This window comes from Condylura cristata, unplaced genomic scaffold, assembly GCF_000260355.1.
Source record: "Condylura cristata isolate star-nosed mole 26May11 unplaced genomic scaffold, ConCri1.0 scaffold00002, whole genome shotgun sequence".
Taxonomy (NCBI): Eukaryota; Metazoa; Chordata; class Mammalia; order Eulipotyphla; family Talpidae; genus Condylura; species Condylura cristata.
In genome coordinates, this window is record NW_004567103.1 from 69,176,870 (window position 1) to 69,203,651 (window position 26,782).

The 26,782-nt window shown below is 33.2% G+C and overlaps 1 protein-coding gene across 1 annotated transcript in view; it reads left to right on the forward strand.

Annotated features, from left to right (window-relative positions):
* Window positions 1-26,782, forward strand: part of LRP1B (low density lipoprotein receptor-related protein 1B) — a 1,583,276-nt gene that overhangs the window by 1,186,980 nt on the left and 369,514 nt on the right. Inside the window, exons 21-22 of the mRNA XM_012727834.1 lie at window positions 19,138-19,272; window positions 19,843-19,972. Of these exons, the coding sequence (XP_012583288.1) occupies window positions 19,138-19,272; window positions 19,843-19,972 (265 nt within the window). The remainder of the gene's footprint in view (window positions 1-19,137; window positions 19,273-19,842; window positions 19,973-26,782) is intronic.

Below are 26,782 nucleotides of genomic sequence, written 5' to 3' on the forward strand. Positions count from 1 at the left end.
ATTTTATTATTTATTTTTGAAGAAATATAGGTATGCAACACTGCATATGATTTATGACACTATATTTACACCTCACACCTCTTCAGATGATTGTTTCCACACAACTTCTACCATCAATGTACCCATAGTTCTTTACCATAGGCCACTTGACCCTCTCTCCTTTTTATTCCTTCCCTTCTTCTCCTTTTTACTCTAGTAGCGTCAATTCTGAAGTCATATTTCATGCATTTATTGTAGCTTTGTTATTTCCTTTGTTTTGTTTCTCTGTATCCCATATATGAGTGATATAATTCATTACTTGCCTTCCTCCTTCTGATTTGTTTCACTTAGTACAACACCCTCAGTTCCATCCATGGCAAGAGTTCATTCATTTTTATAGATAAGTAGTATTCCATTGTCTATATATGTGACATTTTCCTTAATCTACTTCTCTGTAGATGGACTTTTAAGTTGTTTCCATAACTCAGCTGTTGTCAATAGAGCCTCAATAAATACAGGAGTGCATGTACCTTTTTGAATTAGTGATTGTGTATTCTTCTGATAGAGACTATAAGTAGACTTTTAACATTTTGAGGGACTTCTATATTGTTTTTAATAGCAACAGGATTGGTCTATAGCCTCACCAACCGTGTTTTAGGGTTCCTTTTCTCCATACCTCACCAACACTTGTTGTTTCTATTACGGATGTATGCATGAATGGATGGATGGATGGATGGATGGATGGATGGATGGATGGATGGATGGATGGATGGATGGATGGATTGATGGATGAATGGGCGGGCAGACAGAGGATAATGTATGGCTAGATAGATTATGTAGGCCAGTCTTACTGAAGTGAGAAAGTGTTTCATTGTAGTTTTGATTTGTATTTCCCTGAAGGTAAGTGATGTGGAGAAGTTTCCAGGTGGCTGTTCACCATATGTCTTCTTCAGAGTAGTGTCTACTTAGGCTTTATGCACATTTTTTGATTGGGATTTTTGTTTTCCGTTTGTTAAATTTTGTATGTGCTTTGTAGATTGGATTTGATTCTGTTTTCATATATATGGTGTACAATTATTGTCTCCCTAATCAATAGGATATTGTTTATTTTAATGATAGCCTCACTTATGGTACAGAAGCTATTTCACGCAACATAGGCTCGTTCACTCATATTTGCTTTTGTTTTCCTTGTGGTTGGAATAGTCTCCAGTGTCTTTATAAGGATGAACCACTGATTGTTCCAGGTTAAAAGCTATCTGCTCTAGATGAATTATCCTCAAGTGGTCAGTTGTTATCCTTGAGGAATAGTATTATAACATGGCTTTACCATTGGTTTCTATTACTAATAGACTATATATTCAGAAAAAAAAAATACTAGATTTGTTTTGGTAAGTGGGAGTCCATATTAGTGAGGAACCATCTCTACTGCTGTTCATGTATCCAGTTCTAGAGTGACTGATGATGAAGGTCAGTTAAAATCAACTGTCTTAGACATTTTGGTTGTCAGTGCCTCTTTTGTGATGAATGCTTTCATACAGACATTAAGATGTGGTTCAAAAATCTTCACACTTTATGATCTTTCTCATATGTCAATCTTACTGTCTCCACTCTTGATTTCCTTTCATTAATTTTCCAATTGCTTTCTTTCCAGTCCCATGACCAGATGTCTTAGCCACTGGACATTGACTCAGAATCCATATACAATACTACCTTAAACTACTTCTTTAAACAACATGAAAGATCAGGTGCACTGTTCAGAATCCTGCTAGGGGAGAAAGTGTATTTCATTTGTTTTGTTTTGTTTTGCCTCTCAACTTATTTTAAAGATAACTGTTAAAGTTTGCTATAATTTATTTTTAGTTTACTCCCTGTATTGAACTGAATGATTTATATACCAAACTTTGGGTTTTTCCTCCTTCTATAGCTGACTGATTGGGAGCTCTGCATGAACAAATGCATGAAAAACTCAACTCAGGGAAGGGAGTTACAGATAGAAATTTACTTGGAATCCCAGGATCAAGTGTCCTATTTCAAGGACCCAGAAATCCTTAAGGAGCAATGTCTCAAAGGACATGTGATTCTCCGATAGATATATCATTACCTTACTGCAAAATCCTAAGGGCTTCTATTGTGAATCTACTGTTAAGGCTTTTCATAGCACCATATTGCATATTTTCCTAGCACTGACATCTCTAACACCATGGGTCTGCAGTATAAGGTGGCACAAATGTCACTGGTGCTTACAAGAAAGCTTTGACCTACTACAGAATATTTACTTCTTTATACTACATTAAAATCCAACAGTTACCCATATCACTGGGAAATGATTTGGAGTAATAATCCTAGATGTGGAATGAATATATTATCTTCAGAATCCAAAGAGAATCAACAGCCTTTTGAAATAACATAGCCAAGTATCAATTATTTGTCTTCACCTTAAAGACAGTCACTTTGTCTTTAAGTATGAAAAGAGATATTTGGCAGGCTTTTCACAAACAGTGGACTGATAAAAACATTGCTAAAATAACTAGTTCTTGAATCTTTATAGTGCTTATCTCTAACTCTTGGGAGCACATGTGTTTTTCCAACACTTTCAGCATCCGAGGAACCAGTTCTTCTTTCTACCTAAGTATTATGTTGCCTTTACATAAAGGCTCAGTGCTAGACTCTCCGTAATGTTCAGTGTCCTCCAGATTTTGTATCTCTTCAAACTATAGCAGTTAAGAGAGTCAACATAGCCCAGAAATAGAACTATAGGTAAATGTTGTCTTTCTTATGAATTAACTATCAAGTGAATTAAAACTATTTCTGATTCTCTTCTTGGAATGAAATTAAAGCAAAGTATTTACCAGATCAATGGTTACAAACCATACACCTCAAGTTTTATTAATTTGCTAACAATCATACCTCATCTGGCATAACAGATAAACCTGGGACTATTATTTGGTTAAACATGTGGTAGTCTACATTCATTTTGCATGCTAGACTGAAAAATTAAGCAGATCACTATCCCTAAGCCTATATTTAATGCTTACACTACTCTCTCCACCTACCCTGAAATGTTATTAGTTTTTACCATCTTGATCAATGAGGGAAAGGCAAAGGTAGATAATCTAGAAATGTACTCTTGTCTTTTCTCACTAAGATAGCTTTTACTTCAGAGGCAACAAACCGAGGCTAAGTTTCCATCCAATTGTCATATATGTCCATTTAAGTTATACAGGATGGAACTAAGTAAATCACCCTGGATCAGTCTGTGGACACAATAGATCCACAATAAATTAGAATTCAACTATATCTCCATTGATCACCTAGTCTTTGTAAGCCCATTCCCATTTGCCACTATGAATGTTGCAGGTCTTGGGGGCATCCATTTCAACTCATATATGGTATCTAGTTGTCTTCAAGAAGACTCCAGGTTTAACAGACACTATTGGAAATAATTTTGGAGGTTCACCCTTGTTAAATAATTGCTGCAGTGTTGTATTTGCTCTCCCCTCTAGAGATTTGGCTACTTTTTTCAGCCAGTGGGTCCTGGATCTGAAAATGTAATCAAGTCTGAGATTTGAGCAAGGCATCATAACTTTTTATTGGATGAACCATTCTCTGACGCTGCTCTGTACTCGCTGAATAATGCTATGTAGCATCATCGTTGGTTATCAGGCTATTATGGGCTGTGGTATGCCGTTTTCTGTAGAATAGCCCTACTTCTCAAGGTCAAGGAGGCAGCCCCCACAACCTGACCATCCAAGGAAAGTATGGCCTTATAGCTTTGGCAACAACTTTTTGTCCTTTATTTTAGTGGGTGGGAAGAGGAGCAGCCATACCCATGCATATAAATGACCTTTCATCTTTCACTCTTCCTACTGCTACCATCCTGGCTTCCTGCATAGAACAATTTAACTTTTTTTTTCACTTTTTAAAATTATTATTGTTTATTTTTACATCACTGTGTGCCTTCCTCCATCACAGTTATAATCCCCATGGACTTCTCATCACCAATTCACCTGTGTGTCATCACCATGGTCCCTTGCACTACCCCACCCCATATTTGATCCCATTCCCTACTCTAGCCCTGTAAAAAGTCTCTGGTATATAGTTAGAACAATTTAATTTTTAAGTGGTGCTGGTGCCCTTCTCACCAACATAAACATTGGTGAGTGGAAAATCCTCTGAAACTTTTCATGGAACATAGTCCATTGGTGAGTTTTTCTCCTTCACATAAACTATTTTTCCATTTTTACTTAACAAACTCATTCTAAGATCTGACAGTACCCAGCAGGTATTTCTAAATGTAGAAAGGAATAGTTATTAAGAGCTATAATCACAAAAATAGTTTTGTCTGTATTCTGGGTCATTGCCAGAGTGTTAAACCTGATATGTGAAAAATGTTCCCATGTGAAAGAACCTCTACTTATTTCATTCTAGTAAAGAACCTCAAGATCTAATTTAAAAAATCTTCAAAATATTCCTACAACTCCTGCTGGCAGGATATTTCTTATGATTTCCTTGGTGTATAGTATCTTTCCCCCCTTGGAGGTTCAACAGTCCTCTAATGCCTAACACAGATGGATTATGTAGATTTAACCATAGTTATCAACCTAGCAACCCAGGAATAAAGGAGGTACATCTCCTAAAGGGATATCTTTTGCTGTGTGAGTATGTTATTTCTGCAAACACCTTTCAGCACAAGGGAGGGACTGAGTAAAGTTTGGACCACATATGTAATCTCTAAGAGCCCAAGGGGATGTTTCAGGAGTCTAAGTTATTAGGATAATACAACCAGATATTATAAGATACGTCAGGGCCTGAAGTTTACCAGTCACTTCTAAGCATTTGAACCTCCCTGGAGTTCTGCAATCTAATTATGAGTGCAGCAATCACCCACCTCTGCTGTTTGGGCAGTTACTATTTCTTCCACATTTTCAAATGAGCAGGTAATGACCAATTACCCATTCCTGGACAGTTCCCCTTCAAAGGATGTTTTCTCAGGTCATTGTTTAATAAATTTTTAGTAGGTAAACAGCACATATTAGGTACTGCTCATGCCCCAGTAAACACAGAGTCATGTTCCTTTGTCTATTGTGAAGAGAGTAAGTGAATTCACAGTTCAGGATGAAATTTATTAGATTAAGTCAAATAATCTACTAAAAAATAAGTAGTTTAAAAGGGATATATGGTGTAATGGCTGGAAAAATAGAGTAATGAATGTCTATTTAGTGTTAGGCATGTTCAAACTCTGGCATTATTATTAAGGGCAACAAAGAGAGAAAATAAAAAAGAGGGAGGCATAGAAGAAGACCGGTGATGAGGATTAAAGGGAAAATAGATAAACGATAATTATCAATGATCAAGGGATTAGGAAAGGACCAGCCAATGAGATATTTGAGCAGAGAACTAGACTTTTTTTTTTCCTTTTTTTTTTCTTTCCATATAAAATGTTGGCTTACATTATTGTGGTATTTGGAACTCCATTCAGTTATTATCACCATAGTGCACCCCCAACAAATCACTCATTATTGGTGATCAGAGTCGATTACTACCTTCCCTCTTTTTCCTCACGCCTCCTTTACCCACTTCTGCTGTGTATACCTCAATTCTATGGTTTACTTTCAAAGGTTAGTTTTAAACTTTTTTTCTATTTGATCTTTAGTTTAGCTTCTCTATATTCCACATGTAAGTGACATTATTTGGTATTTATCTTTTACCTATTTTATTTCACAAGGAATTATCCCTTCCAGGTCTATTTATGCTGCAGTAAATTGTGTGAGTTAATCTTCTTGATTGCTGAGTAATATTCCATTGGGCTCTTAATTCTTTTCTGTTGGTCTGTATAACTGTTTTTGTTCCATTTCTGGGCTCGTTTAATTATTATGGCTGTGTGATATATTTTGAAATCATGATATATTTTGAAAGTGAGATACCTTCTTTATTTTTCTTTGTTTTTGTTTTGTTGTCAGAATTGCTTTAGCTATTCAGGTGTTTTTGTGATTAGTTGTGTACTTTATTAATGCCTATCCCAGATCTTTGAAAATGGCATTGATACTTTTTATTGATTTGCTTTGAATCTGTATTTGTCAAATTAGACCAAGAAGAAATATTTTCCAAAGAGGAAAAAAATATATGCAATATAGCAACAAATATCCATGGCTCAGAGAAGTCCTGCAGACCCCTCTCCTGAAATACAGATTGTGATTTGCCAATAACATTTTCCTTCATGTGTGTCTTAAAGTCTTCTTCAAAGTGTACATTGACCTGGTTTGAAGTCAAAGGGCATTTTCATTCAGTCCATAACTAGATTTCCTGAAGCACCATTTTCTTTTATAGACCCCTATCCAGTTATCTACTAATCTGTCACTGTTTTCCTTTTAAGATGTAAGAAATTTGGAGCTCAAGGTAATATAGCAGGTGTAACTGATATACACACAGACATATAACATACATATATAGCAAATTGCTATAACTCTACTTTGATAATTGAAAGCATTTCAAGCTAGCTACTTCAGAACAAGTTTTTTTGCCTTGATCTAGCCTTTTTAAGATGTTCTTCTGCAAACTTTCAAAAACTATTATCATTTGTATTCTGACTCAATCACTTCACTTTAGTTTTGCCAATTCTAAAATTTTACATAAATGAATCATTCAGTATGTTTTCTTTTGTGTCTGATTTCTTTTCTTTCACACAATATTTGTGGGGTCCTTCTAATTGTATTTTGTCAGTAACTAGTGTGTATTTTGTTGACAACAGTTTGTTTACCCATTTTTTTTTTCATCAATAAATGAGTCTACTAGTTTTGGACTCTTCTGAATGAAAAAAAAACCTCTCCAAGATACAGAAAAACAAGACACCCCCAAGAAAACTGCCTCCTGATTTTCTACAAATACAATTATTTCTAATTAGTACCTTTGAAACTTTCTTACATGGATACTTTGCTTTGTGGTTTTTATTATTTTGTGTAACGATTTTTTCCCATTCGTAAAGCAGAAACTATATGTTCAATATAGATTCATAGTTCATAGTGTAGTAACAGTTGCTGAACTCTTGGAGTTTTCTACTTTCCTGAATGGGTAGTAGTAATTTCTTTAAAATTAGACTTAAGCGGCCATCCCTGGTGGCGCAGCGGGTTAAAGCGCAGCACTAAGAAGCTTAAGCCACTTCCGCATGAGTTCGATTCCCAACTGCCCGGGAAGAGATCCACATGGTGTGGCAGACCTCTCCTGACCCGCCCACTGCTCCCCTCAGCAGTGTACTTCGTGGATCTGCCTGTTCTGCTCCCCTCTCTGTCTCTGGTGAATCCTCTCACCCTCCGTATCCAGTTCTATATGCATAAATAAATAAATCTTAAAAAAAAAAAGAAAACAAAATTAGACTTAAGCTTGTCTCTCTGAAAATGTGGCACACTACTATGAATCCCAAATCAATGTTGACTTTCAACATAAAAAATTCACTGATGGTGACTTCGGAAATAGCAGTAATTTTTAATTTTGTAAGATTTTCTCTTATTTCCTTGGATGAGGTTATTTTCATTATATTTTTCTCCATAAAATAAAACATTTTATTTTTAAAAATGACAGTTTTAAACTAAAACTTTGAATTTAATATTACCAAATTTATGAGCATGCTTTTCATTGTGTTATATCAAATAGTTAAGTTTTAAAAATTTAATATATGTTATTTTATTAGGATATATACTAAACATTAAATGTTTTATAGGACTATATTAATTTAATTATCACCAGAACTCTGTGATAATTATAATAATAATCAGGAAATTCAAATACTGTATCCAGACCTTTACTATTATGCTACACTCCTTCCTTATAAAATTTTAAGTGAAGTACTTTTATCATCAGAGGTAATAATTTAAAAAATACAAAAATATTTTCTTAGAAAGTTTCTGTTTTGAGGTAGTTGTATAATCCATCTTTGCCTAATTTACTGATTTGAGGCAAAACAGATATATATTGAGGAACAAGATCTCTTCCCAATTCAGAAATGAAAGTAAAATAGAATGCCATTGATTTCTGGAGCAGGTTGGTGGTTTCTTGAAGAAATGTCTGAGCAGGTGTCCCCTGAGGATATATCTATCCAACTTGTCTCTCAGTTCCACACTTTTTGGAAGCTTAAAACAGGATAAATTAAGACAATTTCCATTGGTGTTGCTGTCAGTTCTCTTCTAATCTGAAGAAAATGAGAGTGTGACAGCACATTTTAGTTCTTATATGCAGCCTGAAAGTCAACAGTAGGCACACAGGACTGTGAGAACTAACTTTAATGCATATGAAAAACAGCACAGTGCAATTGCTTTGAAGAGAAAAAAAAAAAAGAAACAAACAAAAACTGAATGCTTAAGAAAAGTGAAAGGTTCTTTGTGTTACCCTGAGAAGAAACAGTTCAAAGCCTAAAAATGGAATTGCTTTTATAATAAGTATGTTTAATGCAAATTCCATTCAGGACACAAAAGCTAGACAGGCACATATTTCTTATTTGATTTAAGTGTAATTTAAAAGAGAATGTACATTATCTAAGATTTCATAACATTGTACCTTAAGGGGATTACGATATGTAAAACCTTTGAAGTCTGCAAATTTTATTTTATTTACACACACAAGGATGGAGTTCTTAGTGATTTGTTGTTATAAGAAAATTGCCCATTAGAGTTTGTATTGATTTGCCTTTTTCAAATGAAAGAAGCAAATGTAATTTATTAACACTTTTTTTTTACTGAATCCCTTTAATATGGAATACCAAGGATTGGGTCCTTATAAACCTACAACATGTTAGAAGAAATTATTTTGAAGTTTGAAAAGAACAGAAAGTTCAATTTTTGAACCCAGATATCCAATAACTTAAAAAACTAGCCACCATGATAGTTTTATGCTCACCTCTCTTCCTAAAATTATCTTGTCCCTCCCTCCTATATAGACAATTATCTTTGTTAAATTGTATCTTTATCTGAACTACATTTCAGTAAATGGTAATATTCTTCTCTCCTCATCCAATGACAACCAGTTCTTCAAGGACCAGAGAAAATCTTATTCTTTTTGCACTTTGTAAAGTTTTCTCTGAATTATTTTATATATATAATAAAATTTTGAATTTAATGTTACCAAATTTATGAGCATACTTTTCATTGTGCTGTATAAAATACTTAAGTTTTAAAAATTTAGTATTTGATACTTTATTAGGGTATATATTAAACATTAAATGTTTTACAGAAATAGATTCATTTAATTATCACTAGAGCTCTGGGATAATTATAATAATAATCAGTGTTATCAGGAATAATAATAATCAGAAAAGTCAAATACTGTATCCAAACCTTTAATATATGATACACACACACATACATACAGATAGATTAGATAGACACATAGATAGATAGATAGATAGATAGATAGATAGATAGATAGATAGATAGATAGATAGATAGGTAGATAGATAGGTAGATAGATAGGTAGATAGATAGATAGATAAAATATCATTGTCATTTTTGCACAGTGCATGCTTGTATGTTTTACCCTTCAGGTAAATTCCCTGTAAAATCCCTACCACCAATTCACCTGTAAACATCAGCATAGTCCCTTGTACTCCCTCTCTTGTTTTGAATCCTCTACCTCCCCCTCCCTTGCAGAATGTCTCTGATTTATACTTCTCTGTTTTGTTTTGTTTTTTTTTTAATTTATTATTATAGGTTATGACTTTTATTTTTGCCTGATCCCTTATTTGGTTTCCCTATATTTCTCCTATATGTGACCATTCAATATTTTTTCTTTTTCCTTCTGATTTACTTCACTGAACTTCCCTTCTAGCTCCATCCATGTTGCTGAAAATGGCATAAGTTTATCATTTTTGATTGCTGAGTAATATTCTATTATGTACACATACCACATCTTCTTGATCCAGTCAGCTATTTTGGGGCATTTGGGTTGTTTCCATAGTTTAATATAAATATTCTGTAATATCTGTAGGTCTTTCAGTCTGCTACAGAGGTCTCAGCTGGTACTGTGGCACACAAAGGACCAACTATAGGGCTTAAGGGAGTCAAGACACTGATCATTCAGGCTTGTGTGGACTAGCCTGAAATCTTAGACAGAATGCAGCCTTCACCAGCAATCTTTTTTTTTTTTAAGATTTATTTATTTATTCATACAGAACTGGGGTACAGGCCAGAGATGCGGAAGGTGAGAGGATTCTCCAGAGACAAAGTGGGGAGCAGAACAGGCAGATCAAAGAAGGACACTGCTGAGGGGAGCAGCGGGCAGATCAGGAAAGGTCTGCTGTGCCATGTGGTCAACTACGGGGCAGGCGGGGATCGAACTCATGCAGAAGTGGCTTAACCTTCTTAGTGCTGTGCTTTAACCTGCTGACCACCAAGGAGGGCCCTGACCAGCAATCCTAATCATGAAATTGTTGGCCAAAAAAAATATTTTCAGTTTGTATATACTACTTGGTGGAAATTATTAGAAAACAGCAGCTGCATCAGTCATGGTAGTCTTCCTGTATCACACAAATTTCTCATTAAACAAATAGAAATTTCACTTAAAATGCATGTATTTATTTTTCACTAATAAATCTTTTACATGAAAGTATACATTTTAGAGACGTTAAATATTATTAGTCAGTACATTGAAATTTAGAATACATTTAGATATTTTTAAAAGGTGAATAATAAACAAAAATTAAAGCAATTTTAATATTTTCTTCGTTTTCCTAGACATTTCCCAGTCAGCTTTGATATAAATTTGTCGGTAATATAAAAATATAGTTTTATATATAAAAATATATATAATATACTACTATACGTTATATTTGTATTTATTATATGATAAATATGCATAAACTTTAAGTGTGTGAGTATGTATGTGTGGTATATGCGTGTATAAGCTCTTGATCTAAAAAAAAAAAATCCTTTAGACCTTCCCCAAATGTTGGAAATATGATTAGAAGAACTACTAGAATTGGTAATTCACCAATTGGCACACTACTCAATACTACTCAATTTAAAATTTCTGAGATGATTGATCCTTTGGTATTTTCTTCGAGAACTGGGAAAGCAAGCCTATCACTGAGATCAGGGGCAATGGCTAATGAGGCTTGGTCATAAAATGAAGCAGTCACTGAAAAATCATCTCTGGTGAAATAGGAGTACCTATTTTTTTTTTAAAAAAGATGTATGTATGCATATAGAACTGGGCTACAGGCCAGAGGTGCAGGTGCAATGAAAGGATTCACCAGAAACCGACTGAGGAGCAGAACAAGCAGGCTGACAAAGCACATGGCTGAGGGGAATAGCAGGTGAGACAGGAGAGATCTGCTGTGTCATATGGATCACCTCCAGGGGGATCGAACTTGCATTGAAGTGACTATAGCCAGCTTGCAGTGCTGTGTTCTAACACATTATGCCACCAGAAAGAGCCCAGAATATTTATTTTTTTTTAATTCAAAATTGTTATATTGCTATGTTAAGATTTCCCATTCCCATGCTTCCATAAATTTTATTTTATGTTTATAGAAATGGTCCTGCATTTGAGTATGAGTGGGGGAATTATAAATGAAATAAATAAATAAATAAAAAGAGTGACTCATATCTAGGTTAAAATGTCACATAACTAGAACAAATATCATAGTGAGAGACATGGTTATTGAAAAATGTAGGAGTGATATGAAAATGTCTCTAAAATTAGAGAAGAGAAAATGCAGAAGGGATTTTTTTAAAGAAATGAGGATTTGGATTAGAGATAACTCTTATGACTGTCCAAGTTTTAGAATAAAAATCATTTTAGAAGTCATTATCTTAGCTAAGCAAAAGGAATTAATGAGTTGCATGGCTGTAAGGCAGTCTTTGCCTATGTGGAAGGAATTATATTTCCAGACCTATCTATTAAGTTCACTGCTGATGAATGATAATAAAATCATGGAGGATGCTGTATTTCTGACTTCAAAGGGAAAAAGGTATTTGCAACCAGTTCATAAGATTTAACGCTAGTAAATTATTAAATTTTGAGTGAAAGTTGGTAGCTAGAGTGGTGGTAGTGTGAGGAACTTTTTTTCTAATTCCAGCAATCAAAGTTGAAGAGCAGGTTCTATATAATACTTGAGTTTATATTGCCCATAAGTCTTATTTGTATAAAACTACAAAAGCTGAAGTACAACAACCAAATCCTAATAGTAGATTTTAACAAGTAATAAAGACCTCACTGACAGATTAAATAGCCATGTATAAAACATCTTATAGAAGTCAAGCCTAAAGTTTATCAAAAACTAGAACTCATTTCATATAGAATTTCTAATGAGTTAACATATACTCTTAAGACTGAACATAGTTTTCTTTATTTTTTAAATATGGGGTAGAGCATAATATATCAAATAGGATGGGGGGAAAACACTGTGCCAGTAAATTAAGCTAAACGAATTTATAAATTTTAGTACTCAAAATTTGGAACTGTCCTTAAGTAATTATTAATGTTACATATCTCATTTGACTTTCTTAATTAAATATATGTAAGCACTAAGAAAACACTACCAGATCCTATAACTAAAGATCTCTGTTGCCTATAAAATCTATGCAATTTATACATTATTTTTTTAGCTTATGAACCTAGGAAAAGCCTTCCAGATGTCAACAAGTTTAAATCTTTATTTAATCTTGTGTCATGAATTCCCAAACTCCTTTATCTTTACAATTTTATCCTTATCCATATTGCAATTGTTCTTATTGGCATGATAGCAGCAATAATAATAATAACAGCAAAGATATTTACAGTATGTTGATGGTCTCAGAATTAGGATTGTAAATCTCTATTTTTACTAAAATTGTGGTTGGTTTTATACTTATTTTTCTTCCTAGAACCCTTTGCATATTGTAGGATTAAAGATTGTCAGTTTCATTCAAATTCTGTAAGATATAGACCTTTTACAAATATATTACAATATTTGTGAAAGACCTATCTATAAAACCATCATCTTGGGATTTTTACATCTCAGACCTACTTAGCACTGGTGGAGAAAAAAATAAATAAATTCTAGTCATTGAGGAGGAAGCTGAAATAATATGTTCCCTTCACTGTTTAACAATAGCACATTCTTAATCCATTGCTTACTTGACCCTTATCTGTCTAGGTAAACACTGTCAACCAAGGTAAATAAGCATGTTGAACCAGTTCATGGTAAGAAGAATCCTTTGAATTTCTTGCAAGCTGATCTCTGCATTTCTAGCTGGAACCTAAGATCTCCTTGTTTTAATCAGCCAGATAAGAGGGTATGCTAGAATTAAGCAATTATAAATTTTAATATTGAATTGTTTTAATTAAGAGAATTATTTAGAAGTTATGTAAATTTTTAAAGGTTTATGTATGCATACAGAACTGGAATACATACAGGTCTGACAGGCAGGGGTGGTGAGAGGATTCACCAGAGACAGAGTGGGGAGCAGAACAGGCCGACTGGCAAAGTACACTGCTGAGGGAGCAGCAGGCGGGCCAGGAGAGGTCTGCTGCACCATGTGGTCACCTCAAGGGTGGAGATAAAGCTCATGCCGAAGTGGCTTTAGTGTCTTAGTGCTGTGCTTTAACCTGCTGAGCCACCAGAAAGGGCACAAATTCTGTAATTTTTTATGTGTTATTATCATTTTTTAATTGAGGTGCCATTGTTTGATAACACTGTATATGACTCAGAAATACAGGTCCACACTTCTTCATATCCATACCTACCACCAAGTCACTCATAGTCCTCCTCCATCATAGTCTATTTCATATTTCCTACTTCCCCTCTACCTTGATTAGCCTCAATCCTTTAGTCATATTTCTAGTATTTGTTATAGTTTATTTTCATCAGCTTCTTTGTACTGTGCCTTTATAGTCCACATAAATAACCCAGTATTTGCTGTTCTCCTAATTTATTTTGTTTAGCACAATCTCCTCCAGTTCCATATATGTTGTACCAAATGGTAAGACTTCAAAAAATTGTTTTAGCTTAAAGTATTATTCCATTCTGTATTTATACCAGGTATTTAATCTACTGTTCTGTCATTGGCACTTAGGTTGTTTCTCTAAATATACTATTGTATTTACATAATACTACCTAACAAAAATTGCGTGTGAACCATCAGTCCCACCTCTGTATATGTATCAAGCAGAAATGGTAGTGGAGTTTATGTCTACTACAAACATGGGCAAGTGTATTTATGTTGTTATTTACAAGAGCCAGAAGCTGAACACCACCCACATGTCCAAAATTCATAAATCATTTATAGTATTTTTATATATTATAAAATAAGATTTCATGCATCAAATATTATGAATCTAGCAACTTAATGTTGAATAAGATAATTTTTCCAGCAACCCATGACAACATGAATTCTAGTGTATTCTCAGCAGGTAAATCAATAAGTGTTTTATTATAAGAAAATAGACATGAAGGATCCATCAAAATCACTCCTGTGCATATATATCACAAAGAATTGCCATCAGAATCTCAAAGAAATATCTGTATACTCACGTTCATGGCAGCATTTGTCATAATAGTCAAAATATGGAAACAAACTAAATGTTCATGAACAGATATATGGATGAAGATGGCATACACACACATGCGCACTGTAATATTATACAGCCATGAGATGGAAGGAAATTGTTTCATTTGTAACAACAGCATGAACCTTGCAGGGTATAACCCCTCAAGGGGATACACACAAGTCAGAGAAAGAAAAACTTTATGGTAACACCTATATATGGATTTTAAAATTTGAACTTATAAAAAATGTACAGTAAGATACTAGTAACATTTTACCTGCAATATGTTACCAACACTTGGGGATGGAAATATTGGGCAGATGTAGTTTCAGCATACATACCTGATATGCCTGTTGCTAACAGATGATATTTCCTGGAGATCTATTTCACAGCTTAGTGATTAAAGTCAATTGTGCTGTATTATGATCTCCAAAGGTGCTAAGAAAATAGACCTTAATTGTTCTCACCATAAAATAGAAATGATAATTATATCATGGTAGAGGTGCTAGTTAATACTACAGTGATAATCATAACTACAAAACATAAATGTATCAAAACAATAAATACCTGTACCTCTCAAGCATAAACTATTGTGTGTATATATCAATTAAAATAAATAGGTTTAAAAATGTCTAATGTACCTACAAGATTTTGAGACACGTATATTTTCTATTTCCTGTTTTCTGACAGGACACTGAATAATCTAGCCTGTAAAGATGCTTACAAGCTAGTTCTACAGCATTTAAATCTCTCTGGAGAACTTTTTTTGACTCAAAATTTAGTTATTCTCATCTCAAATGTCTGCTCCCTTGTATTACAGACAGATAACAATATGAAAATATGTGGCTTTTCATTTAATTGACTTTAATTTCAATGCATAATAGTTGGCAATTAATCTCTATGTGGTGATCCTTGAGAATAGTTAACAAGTATTCTATTTGCATTCTTATATCTGTGAGAAGCTAATTGTAATCATTATTTCCTTAAATTACAAATTCCTTAAACTAAAAATATATTTGTCCAATATATTATATATATATATATAATCATGTGTCTTAAGATAGTTATTTTTTATTCAAATAGTTTAATTCAATCCTATATGTGAACTCTATGACTACATGGACTTTGTCATTCACTGCCTAACTCTTATCCATGTGACAGTGCTGAAAGCAGTATGCTCAGGATTCTCTAGTATCTGCTGAATAGACATAGTTTAAGTTTGAAAGTGTCATATTCTGGAGTGTCAGGACAAATTTTGTAATCTTTTCTCCCCTATCTTTATATGTATCTCTATTCTGTACCCTTACAGATTGTTACAAAAGTTTAACATCTTTTTGTCTCATTTTAATCCTAATTAAAATATTCCTAACGAAATTTATGTTTATTTTGCAGATACTTGAGATAGTAGAAAACACATTCTTTGTGAATTCATTCTTAGAGTGTTTATAGATGTGTAGTATATGAGAAAAGTTGAGGAGTAGATGTTTTGATATGAAGGAGTGATTTAATTTTACCATACTCTTGTCCTTCCTCAATGTATTGCCACATGAATCATTCTGTTACTAATCTCCAAAATATACTTAAAAGAAAAAAAAATGCTAGGAAACCTTTCAGTTTCTCAGTTAAATGTAGTGGATTTGATTATTTAAAGATAGTCCAGGGATTACGAGATTAGCCTATTATTTGCACTGACTATTCAAGGAATGTCTGCTGTTCATGTGGCTGGGCTGTTGGCAAAAGGTGGATCAGTTGCAATTTCTACCCATAAACCAGTCTAATAGTCTTGTAGTCTATATCTAAGAAGCAGTTAAAAAAATGCATTTATGTTCTATATGATAATAAAGGTGTGCAGAAGAAATGCTTGTGTATTACCTATATGCTGTTCATCCTATATTATTGTGAATTAAATTTCTGTGTGCATCTCTGTAATTTAATACACTTCTAAATGTTCTGATGGTAATATCTATGACTTTGCTGTAACCCCTTCCAACTATTCTTTGTAGAGGAAATAGCATTCATTAACTCAACAGATGTTTCTTTTGAAGCTACTATGTTTCAGACACTATTCAAGACACCAAGGTTAAAGCAGTAGACAAAATAACAGCCGAACCCTCCAATCATATCCCTGTAATACAAGATAGACTAAGCAAGCAAATCAATAAATACATACTATTTGACAGTTATAAATGCTATGGTAAAAAATAAGGTTTGATAAAGCAAATAGAGTGTGGTAAGGAAATAATTTTTATAGCATGGTCAGAGGGAATTTCACTATGAAGGGGTATATTTAAGCTAGTTTAAATATTTGGGAAAGACAGATGGAAAAAGTAATGTAAAAAACCTTAGACAAAAAGCAATTAATTTGTTTTTGCAAGCAGTATGTCTGTCTAACATGTAAGTGAGGGACAGAGTAGAAATATATCAGGTGAGAGAGAATTAAAGGTTGTGGATAAGACATGAAAGGCCATGGGAAGGAACAATGATTTTACCTTGAATGATATGAGAAGTGATTAGAGTTTGATCGGCTCAGGGAAGAAATTATCTGATTTACTCTTTAAAATCATCAGTGGAACCAAAGTGAAGGAAAGACTCAGGAGGAAAGGTGAGTAAAGAGGTTAAAATAGATATGGGATAAAAAGTTAGTAACTACTGCAATACTTCAGCTAACAGTTAGTAGTGACTTGTATTATATTGTAAGTAGCAGTGCAAAGTGATTGGATGAAGAAAATGTTTTGAACAAAGAATACAAAGAGCCAGAAATACTTGGTAATAAATTGAATAGTATAGTATTAGTTGATGAAATAGATGTGGAGTATGGAATGTAATCAAGGACAATTTGAGGTTTCCCGCTTAAGAAGTAAAAATGGAGTTACTGTATGTTGCATTAACTTTGCATGAATAATTATGGAAAACTGTGTATTGAAACTGCAATAGTAGTGTGTTTTAGGTAGAAAGCTTAAAATTTAGCTTTTTGTTTATCTTTTTGTTATTATGATGATTTTACATGCAAACAGAGATGAAAAGTAGGTAGCTGAATATATGGACCCAGTATGTGAGGGCAAGGGAAGGAATTTAACTTGACAGATAATAATAGTCATGCAAATGTCTATTTTTGTTTATCAAGCCACTCTCAATAATGAAAAAAAAAATAGTAACTGATACTTTAACAAAATTGGAAAATCAGTAAGTCCTTGAATTTGACATATGTATTTGAAACTGATATCTCTGCTTGAAACAATTTTGTGTTCTTACTTCAACACTATTGGGATCAGGGGCTATTTGGACTCTTTCTCCAAATAGGTAAAATAATCCATATTATATATCATTTAAAAAGGAATCCCAAAACTTACTGATAAATGCCTTGATTATACTAATTGCTCTTTCTTTATTCCCATAGTCTGTCACTGTGCCAGAGGGAAATTATATTGGTCTTAAAGGATTTGTTCTTCAAATGACCATGTAGGTCACAACATAAAAACTTACTTAGTTGGTGGCAAATTTATTATTTTATGATTTGTCCCCAGTGTCCCTCCTGTAGCTGTGTTTAAAACCATTGGTTTATAATTACTATCCTTTATGCTTATGAATATGCATGCACATACATTTCATTTATAGTATTTAGACACATTTTTCATTCAAATATTCAAAAATCACTAGTATTTAAGGACTCTAAGGCAGCCAGTTAGCTCAGTTGGTTAGAGCCGCCCTAATAAAGGCTCTGGACAGAAAATTGCCATTCTTCCAGCAGTCTTAAGCTCATTTGAACAATGTGTTTGAAAAATAATTTATGTGGTTTATAGTTGACATTTGTGATACTAGTACCTCAAAAGGAATAACTGGAAGATAAGAAACTTTTAACACTTTATACATTTTGAATGACCTTATGATTAAAATACCCTTGATAGTTGAAATGCCCTTCTGTTTGTTTGTTTGTTTGTTTGTTTTTTATCACTCTCTACTTTGTGACTTTGTTGAGTTAATTAACCTCAATAGTATGCTCTTTATATTTAAAAGACTCATACACAGGGATAGGTATGAGAATTGTGATACAAAGTAGCATGGTTTGATATCCTTATTGCAAAATCATAGCAAGTAAATAATTATTGAGTTCAAATGAGTAGGATAATGAAAAAAGTAAAGTGATAAGTCATTTCTACAAATATTTCTTTTTTATTAAATTGATTTTTTTATTTAAGTATGCATATAAAAATTGATGTGTAGGCCAGAGGTGAGGGAGGTAAGCAAATTCACCAAAGACAGACTGAGACACACTGCTGGAGGGAGAAGTGGGAGAAGCAGGTGAGGTCTGCTGCGCCATGTAGGTCAGCTCCCATGCCAGGGATGGAACTCATGCCATGATGTGGCTGGTGATAGCTTCATAGCACTGAGACTGTAACCCCTGTGCTTCTTGGGAAGGCCCATTTCTACAATTCTAATAGACTTTAAAAAATTACTTTGATGAAGTTCTTCCTTGTTTTATACCTATCTCTCTATATGCATTAATAAATTATACTGAAAAATATTTTACAATAGCATACCTAAGATATTTCCCCCAAAATATTGGTGCATTATGACCCTAATACCTATGTTGGCATACATAATAGTGTATATTTGTCTTTTGTTTCCCTTCTGTCTCATCCATAGAAAATGATACAATCTACTGGACAGACATGGGCTTCAATAAAATTAGCCGAGCTAAAAGAGATCAGACTTGGAAAGAAGATATCATTACCAATGGCTTGGGAAGAGTGGAAGGAATAGCTATTGACTGGATTGCTGGTATAATCCATGACTTTTCTGTTTTTGTTTCACATCTATTTTGTTAGAGGCTCAATCTGCTTCATATAAATTCTGTTTCTTACCCATAACAGTTTTTTATACTCTAGCCACAGGGGTAAATAGTCACTTTTGCTTTTGGCTCTACTCTTTCTAATGCTTTTGAGCCTTTGGATAAGTGTTTTTATGTAGAAATAGATTATGTAGTGCTAAACTTTACCCAGATCTCTTGAGAACTCTATGAGGCAGGTAAACAGAAGTGTTAGAAGCACTTCTTTTTTTTCTGCCTGAAGTCAGTAAAAAGTTAAAATAGATCTCTTCTTCAGGTGGGAAAAGTTTCAACTTTTATTTAACATATAGCTTTATCATTATATGATTTATAGAAGAGATTGTAATAGTAGGAAACATCTGCACATTAATAGCTTTCTTCTTAGGAAATATGTACTTTGAGAAATAGTATAGAAGTAAATTAAATCTATACTATAGTTATGTAAACACTCAGAAATTTAACATTAGCTGCAACTAATTAATATTTTAACAACTATATTATAATCACATCTTTATTTGTCCTAGGTAATATATACTGGACAGATCATGGTTTCAACTTAATTGAAGTTGCAAGACTCAATGGCTCTTTCCGTTATGTCATTATTTCCCAAGGCCTGGATCAACCAAGATCAATAGCTGTGCACCCAGTAAAAGGGTAATTTTAAGAATTACATATACCTTTTGAATTTATGTAAGTTTTAAGTTCCATTTAATAATATTCACATATCATATTGATGCAATTTTTAGCTTTAATGCCTGATATAAAATTTAAAGATATATAAATAGTAAAGATATATAAATAGAGGGAAAGCTTATTTTCACTTTGCTTTTGTATGTTTTAGTATATATTTAGGTGTGTTAGCATTTATTATGCAGTTCTGCAATGTCTGTATAAATCCAAATGAGTAGAGTAACACGTTTCTAGATTCTCAAGTTAAAGTTCTAGATTAGAAATATTTACATAAATGATACTCAACAATTCAAATAGTCATTTAGTAGCAAATCTTGTTTTCCAATTGTAATATATCCATTTTCCAAATGAATATTTAATACCTATTTTATTTCCAGGACTATCAAATTAACATGTTGTACACCTCCTGGTCTGGGGATCAAACTCATGCTGAAGTGGCTTTAGCTTCTTGGTTCTGTGCTTGAACCTGCTGTGCCACCAGGGAGAGGAAAGCCCTCCCTTCATATTTTTAACAAGCCTCATACTTCATTTTATGGAAAACCTGCTGTGCATGACCTTTCACAGATTCACGAAGTACAGATTAGCAGGGCTCTTGCTGCTACCTGTCAATCTGTAATTTTCTTTTGAAACCTAGGATACATCTTCAAGTTGTTATTCCAGAACTATTTTTCCACAAGTTCCTTTTAAATCTCATCAGCTATTTTAGCATATAGCTACAGTATTTCTCTCTAGGAGACAGAACATCAGGCAAAGGAATTCACATACACACCATTTTTGTCAGTTTGATAAATGAACATTTATTGAGTACTACACCCTGTGAACAAGGTCATGTCAGCACCTCTCCATCTTATCCTTAGCCTTCAGCTCAGTGCATCTTGACAAAATAGTAACACTTCCTGTATAAAAAGGGTCCTGGAGACACATAAAGTATGATGGTATGAATAGGATGTTTCTTCTGTTCATAGTGTATAAGCTGGATGTTTAAATGAATTCAAAGATTCAATTAAAATAATAGTATCAAATTGTGAAATATGACATTTTCAGGCATAAAATTACTAGAGAGGTATAAGTCAAGCTTAAGTCATATATAAATCTCTTGTTGGAGTAATAATTTCAAAAAAAACTACCACATACTTACTTTAAGTTTAAAGAAAAAGAGAGCATGTAATTAGATTGAATAGCAAAAGGAGGTAGTAGTGTCAGTGCTGGTGATCTGTTAGAGACTTGGTGGAGAATTGAAGAAGAAACTGTGTTAAAATGGAATAAGAATATCTTGTAAGACAAGTATAAACAAAGAACTGGTAGTGGCAATGGAAAGGACATTGATTAGAGTGTAACTATGTGAGGTGTATATGTGTGTGTGTTACATACATGAATACATGTAGAGAAGTATGTGCTATAACTGAAAGTTTGGGACGCAGTATAGGCAATAGCAGCTCCTATATTTTATAGAAACTGGGTCCTATTTATCAAGTAAAATTGAAACTGGTTGCAAACCATCTATCATAGTTCTTCCTGGCCCCAAATAAACCATATAAACAGAGATCAGAAGTATAAGACTTAGTTAAAACTACAGTGTTCTTTAAATTAGGAAATTCTTGAAAATGCTTAATTTATTGCACAGGAGTTATATTATGGAGTAGGAGAGGGCTCTTTTTGTATCCTTAATTATAAGTGAACATTTGAGGCAAATGTATAAGGGGGACACTAAAATTAGGAAACAAATACTGAAATAAATGGGGAAAAAAGTATTACTTTCTCACTACAAATCCTCAAGGTAGGAAAAGCCAGAGAGAGGGTGGAGAAATTTAAAATGGAATGAGATTTGTTTGCACTTCTATATTTTTTATGCCTCCTCTTAATTAACAATAAATGTCTATTATTTTATCTAAAATTGACTAGAAAGTCCTGGATTCTTCCTGAAGAGAAATGTGGAAAAAATGGCATCAGAAATTGGAGAAATAAAGTGTCACTTCCTAGTTCACACTCTTCCATAAACGATGTTAGTAGATCAAATAACCTAAGAAACAGTACAGAAAAAAAAGAAGTCTGAGGATAAAAATGACTATTGTTTACAGTTGGGGTATGAAATGATTAAAAAGAGAAATAAAGATAATCAATGATTAAACAAAAGAAAGAGAAAGAACAAAATTGCCATACCAAGTTCTTAGAAGTCAAGAGAAAAGAAACATGTATCATCAGTAATGAGGTTAGGAGAAATAAAGCAGAGGTTAGAACATACAATTGATGGTCAAAGTATTGTGAATTTTTATCAATTTTAGGAGATAAATAAGGCAGAGGTCAAGTTTAACTAATAAGTAAAATAATTGGAAATCAGTGCTACCATTTTTCAAATACAGATACAGAAAATTAAGAGAATAAAGGGAAAATGTGGGCATATGCTAAGATAGTATAGCATAGAGGAAGTTTTTATTAATATGGGAGGTAGGGCATACTTTACATATTCATAGGCAGAGGAGAAGAAACTGCAGAAGCAAGGAGTGGAAATTCATATGAAGAGGAGATAAATTCTAGAGAGTATGAGGACTCTTGGCAAGGAAAAAGCACTGGAATGGAGTAAGAACAGGAAACAGCAAATAAACCAAATGTGTGTTTTACATCAAGTATCTAGGAGCAGATCCAGGAATGAGACTTCAAGTAAGGAAATGAAGGAGAAGAAACCAAGCAGAGGTTTAGTTTTTGAGTAAAGTCCAACACACACAATGATCCTCTGGAGAGTACTGGAGTGAGTGCTTTATTCTGAAAGTCAGGTAGATGGGCTTCCAATCTTCCAGTAATCACTGCATAATGTTACCCCAATGAAGATAAATGCTACCAAGATTTCAGGCTCTCAACAATTCCAATGAAAGAAGAGATTTCAGTGATCCTGTTCTGAAAAAAGTTGTCCAAGCAAACTGCTAGAGCTCAGGAATGCATAGAAGTACTCAGTTAAATCTGAGGGTGTCAACATGGAGCAGGGGGGCTTTCCAATACAATTTGGAACCCCAACTGGACATTTCTTACTTTGAGCTTTTGAAATATCTTTCTACCCTCTACCCCTCCCATCATCTCTTCTTCCTCTTCTTTTGTTTAAATTATATTTTACAAGGCTAAAATGAACCTCAAGAAACATATAGGTGATAGTCTTTGATTAAGATTAGCAATTTTAAATGAATAGGTTAAGTTTCACTGAAACTATTGTGACAAATGGTTTTCATAATATCAATAAAAATGTTTTCCAGCAACACATATTTAGCTAGGGTGGATTTCTAGATTCTAATCAGGGTAGTATTAAATATCAATGCTTAACAACTCAGCACTTAAACAGTAATACATGGAATATATAAGCCAAAAAAAAAAAAAAAAGGATAGGATGTGACAGACTCAAAATTTGCAATTGAAATAAGAGCTGTGAATTGCAAATGCAGGAGGAAAGATTCAAAATTGGTGATGAAATAGAGGATGAGGATGAACATAAGACCAGGGTAAGAAGTTATTTGCAGACATGAATGATCAAGAAATCCAAGAAGAATATGATTTCAAAATGAGTGATATTGGAAGTAGATTATTCCACATAATCATCAAAATTAGTCTGTGTCTTTGCTTGTCTAAAGCAGAAGCAAAAAATGAGAGATGTGACCATTGAAGTAAATGAACACAAAAAACTATGAGTTAAGATGTTCACAGGTTTATCAACATAAGTCATAAATTCCCTAAGGATATTAGCAGTAGAGGGAGGAAATGGCAAAATTGTCAGTGAGTGATAAAGTGATTAAGTAGATATGGTGGTTAATTGTGACAAAGTGATGGTGTGGTGATATGGAAAACATGGAATGTGTGAATTCATACTGTGAGTGTTTTGAATTAAGTGAGTATGATCTCTAAGACAGTTTTGTTTTACTCAAAATTATTTTTCCTCTGTATCTGCATATGACAGTATCTCCTTTTCTCTAGCATCTCGTGCAGTAATGATTCTCTTTATTTATTTTTACATATTCAACTTTTTTTATTTATCTGTGTATACAAGAACTGGGGTATAGGCCAGAGGTGCAGGGAGTAAGAAGATTCACCACAAGCAGAGTGGGGAACAGGGGAGGCTCATTTACTGAAACACTGCTGAGTGGAGCAGTGGATGAGACAGGAGAGGTCTTATGTGGGTCACCTCTGTGGCAGGGGCTCAAACTCATGCTGTTGTAGCTGGTGACAGCTTGATAGCAATGAGACTTTAACTTCTTACCACCAGGGAAAGGAGGTCCCAACATATTCCTTTTATTGAAGACTTCCCCTTTGCTTTCAAAAAAATTCATGTCTCTACACTTGACCTGCCTATTCTGCTCCCCACTTTACCTCTTACCCCCTGCACCTCTAGCCTACACCCTAGTTCTTGAATGCATAAATAAAAATGAATCTTAAAAAAAAATATATATATATAACTCCCCAAACCTCTATATACAACCCCAAAGTTCTTTCACTACATACAAAGTATTAAAATGAGGACTGAATATAAACACAATACCCACACAAAACTAATATTGGCTACCTCTGTGGTGAAGAGATTGAGGTCCAGAGGATTTTAGCATTTAATGAGGCTCCCTAAAATGAAGAGGGCAGATTCACAAAAAAAAAAAAAAAAAAGCATGTTTCTGTTAGGTGAAAAAATGATGTCTTATTTCTTTCCATAATGCTTACTTCTTAACTTCACAGAATAGTAATCTGTATGCATTATCTTCATTAAATTCCTGAAACAGGTTTAAATTATTTTTGTTGTAAAGATGTCATGCCACTTTTGCTTTCTTCTTAATATTTCCCTTTATTGATAATTCACTCAAGAACATGCTGTCTTTTCTTTCGGGTCCCTTCCGTATATCCCTTTTGAACATTGCACTTCTTCCCTGAGCTTTTTTTTTTTTTTTTTCCTCATGTAAGACTTTCTGTAACAGACTCTTTACCAGACACATCCTTTAAGTCTTTTTTCATGCTTTTGACCTTAATTCCTGAAAAACCAAACCTTATATTTTTCACTTTAATAATATTTCAAATTTTCTTTGGAAATTATTTATTTAAATGTCCAATTTTGGGGTAAACAAGTTCTCCTAAGCTTCATCTACTGATTTTTCCTCACTAATGTCTCTTTATTTGGTTTTATGGTTGGTTCTTTGGCAGTGCAAAGTTGAAACAATGTAGAGTGTCCATCATCTATGCCTATAATTTCTTCTCTCCAGATGTTTCTTAGATTTTCCTTTTCTCATTACTGTAACTTTGAGCTAAACACTGAAACAGCAGGAGACTACTGATTTTTTTTTTAATACTAATTTTGAGTCCCCAAACCAGACCTGCAATCCTTACCACAAGGAAATCTTCGACCTATTTAGTAGTATTTTTGCCTGTTTATCCTTACTTCTTTTAAAAAATATTTCTTAAACATTAAAAAAATAACATAGATACTTTCAGGATTTGTGGTTAACAATTGATATACCTTTCTAAATGTTATATTTATTTGCAGGTGATATCCATTGCTACTTGTATATATTATTGTTATATATCTTCCTGATATGTTATTCATGTCTTTCCTGACTTGAGTTCAGAGGTTAAAAAAAAAAAAAAAAAGACTTGAAAATGAAAGGTCTATGTGAAAGTTATTCAAACACAGATTTCTAGGTAATAATACATACATTGCCATTTACTTTTAAAATCCACATAGGAATAAAGACCAGCATTTAATATTCTCTTTGAAGTTAAGTAATGTCAGGTGGTTTTGTTGAGGGAAAAGTTAATCCATAATGGAGAAATTAGATATATTAAAGTTATAAATATGCCTTGGAAAACGAACTTGAAGCCTGTTTTTGAAAATGAAGACTTGAAGATTTTCACAGTATAGCTAAATGTATGAATTTAATTCAATTTGAAAAAAAGTAAATTTCTTGCTTCCATTGATGTTTTTGGTAAAGCAAACTTACTTTTAAAAAACTGAAATTAATAATTTTCTTTATGCTAAAAAGTTATTGGGCTACTTGCAACAACAAAGAATAGATGTATAGGAATGCACAGTATACTGAAAATCCCCCATAGTATCTAAGTGAAGTACAAATGCTCTGTGATTTTTTATTACTTTTAAAGCAATTGGTTCTATTCTTCATTTTAGATTTATATTTCTGTTATAGTAAATAACTGGCTGAAAAGTGTTTCTTTCCATGACAAAGATCAAGCTTGATTTGGGATCATGTTGTTCAAGAAATACATAATGTTAAATGATCTTTGAATGTCAAAATACACTGAACATTATACAAGAATTCTTAAACAATTTAACATCTGTTAAGTTTGCAAGAATATAGCATACTTGAAAACCACTTTTTAGAGTGTATTTTGTATCTAAAGGCAAAATAGCCCATGTAGAAAAGAAACCAAGTTAAATTTAAGTGTAATCTAAATAATCTAGAAATAATGGTAAAATAAGGAAGCTAGTGTATACTATTATAGTATCATGAAGGTTCAAGTAACTCAAGAATACCACATTAGTGCCCCAAATCATAGCTACCCTTATTAGAATTCTTAGAAAGGAACATAGTAAATTATAATGGCAAATCAAGCATCATATTTTTTTACCAGTTTTTTTAAATTCTCATGTAAAAACCCCTTTTTCAAAGCTAGTTATGTAATACCTAGTCTTTTAGATTTTATATCATTTATTTATTCTTTTTATCATCTATGTGTTTGTATGTGTGTGTGTTGATATATATATATATATATGTATATATATATATATATATATATATA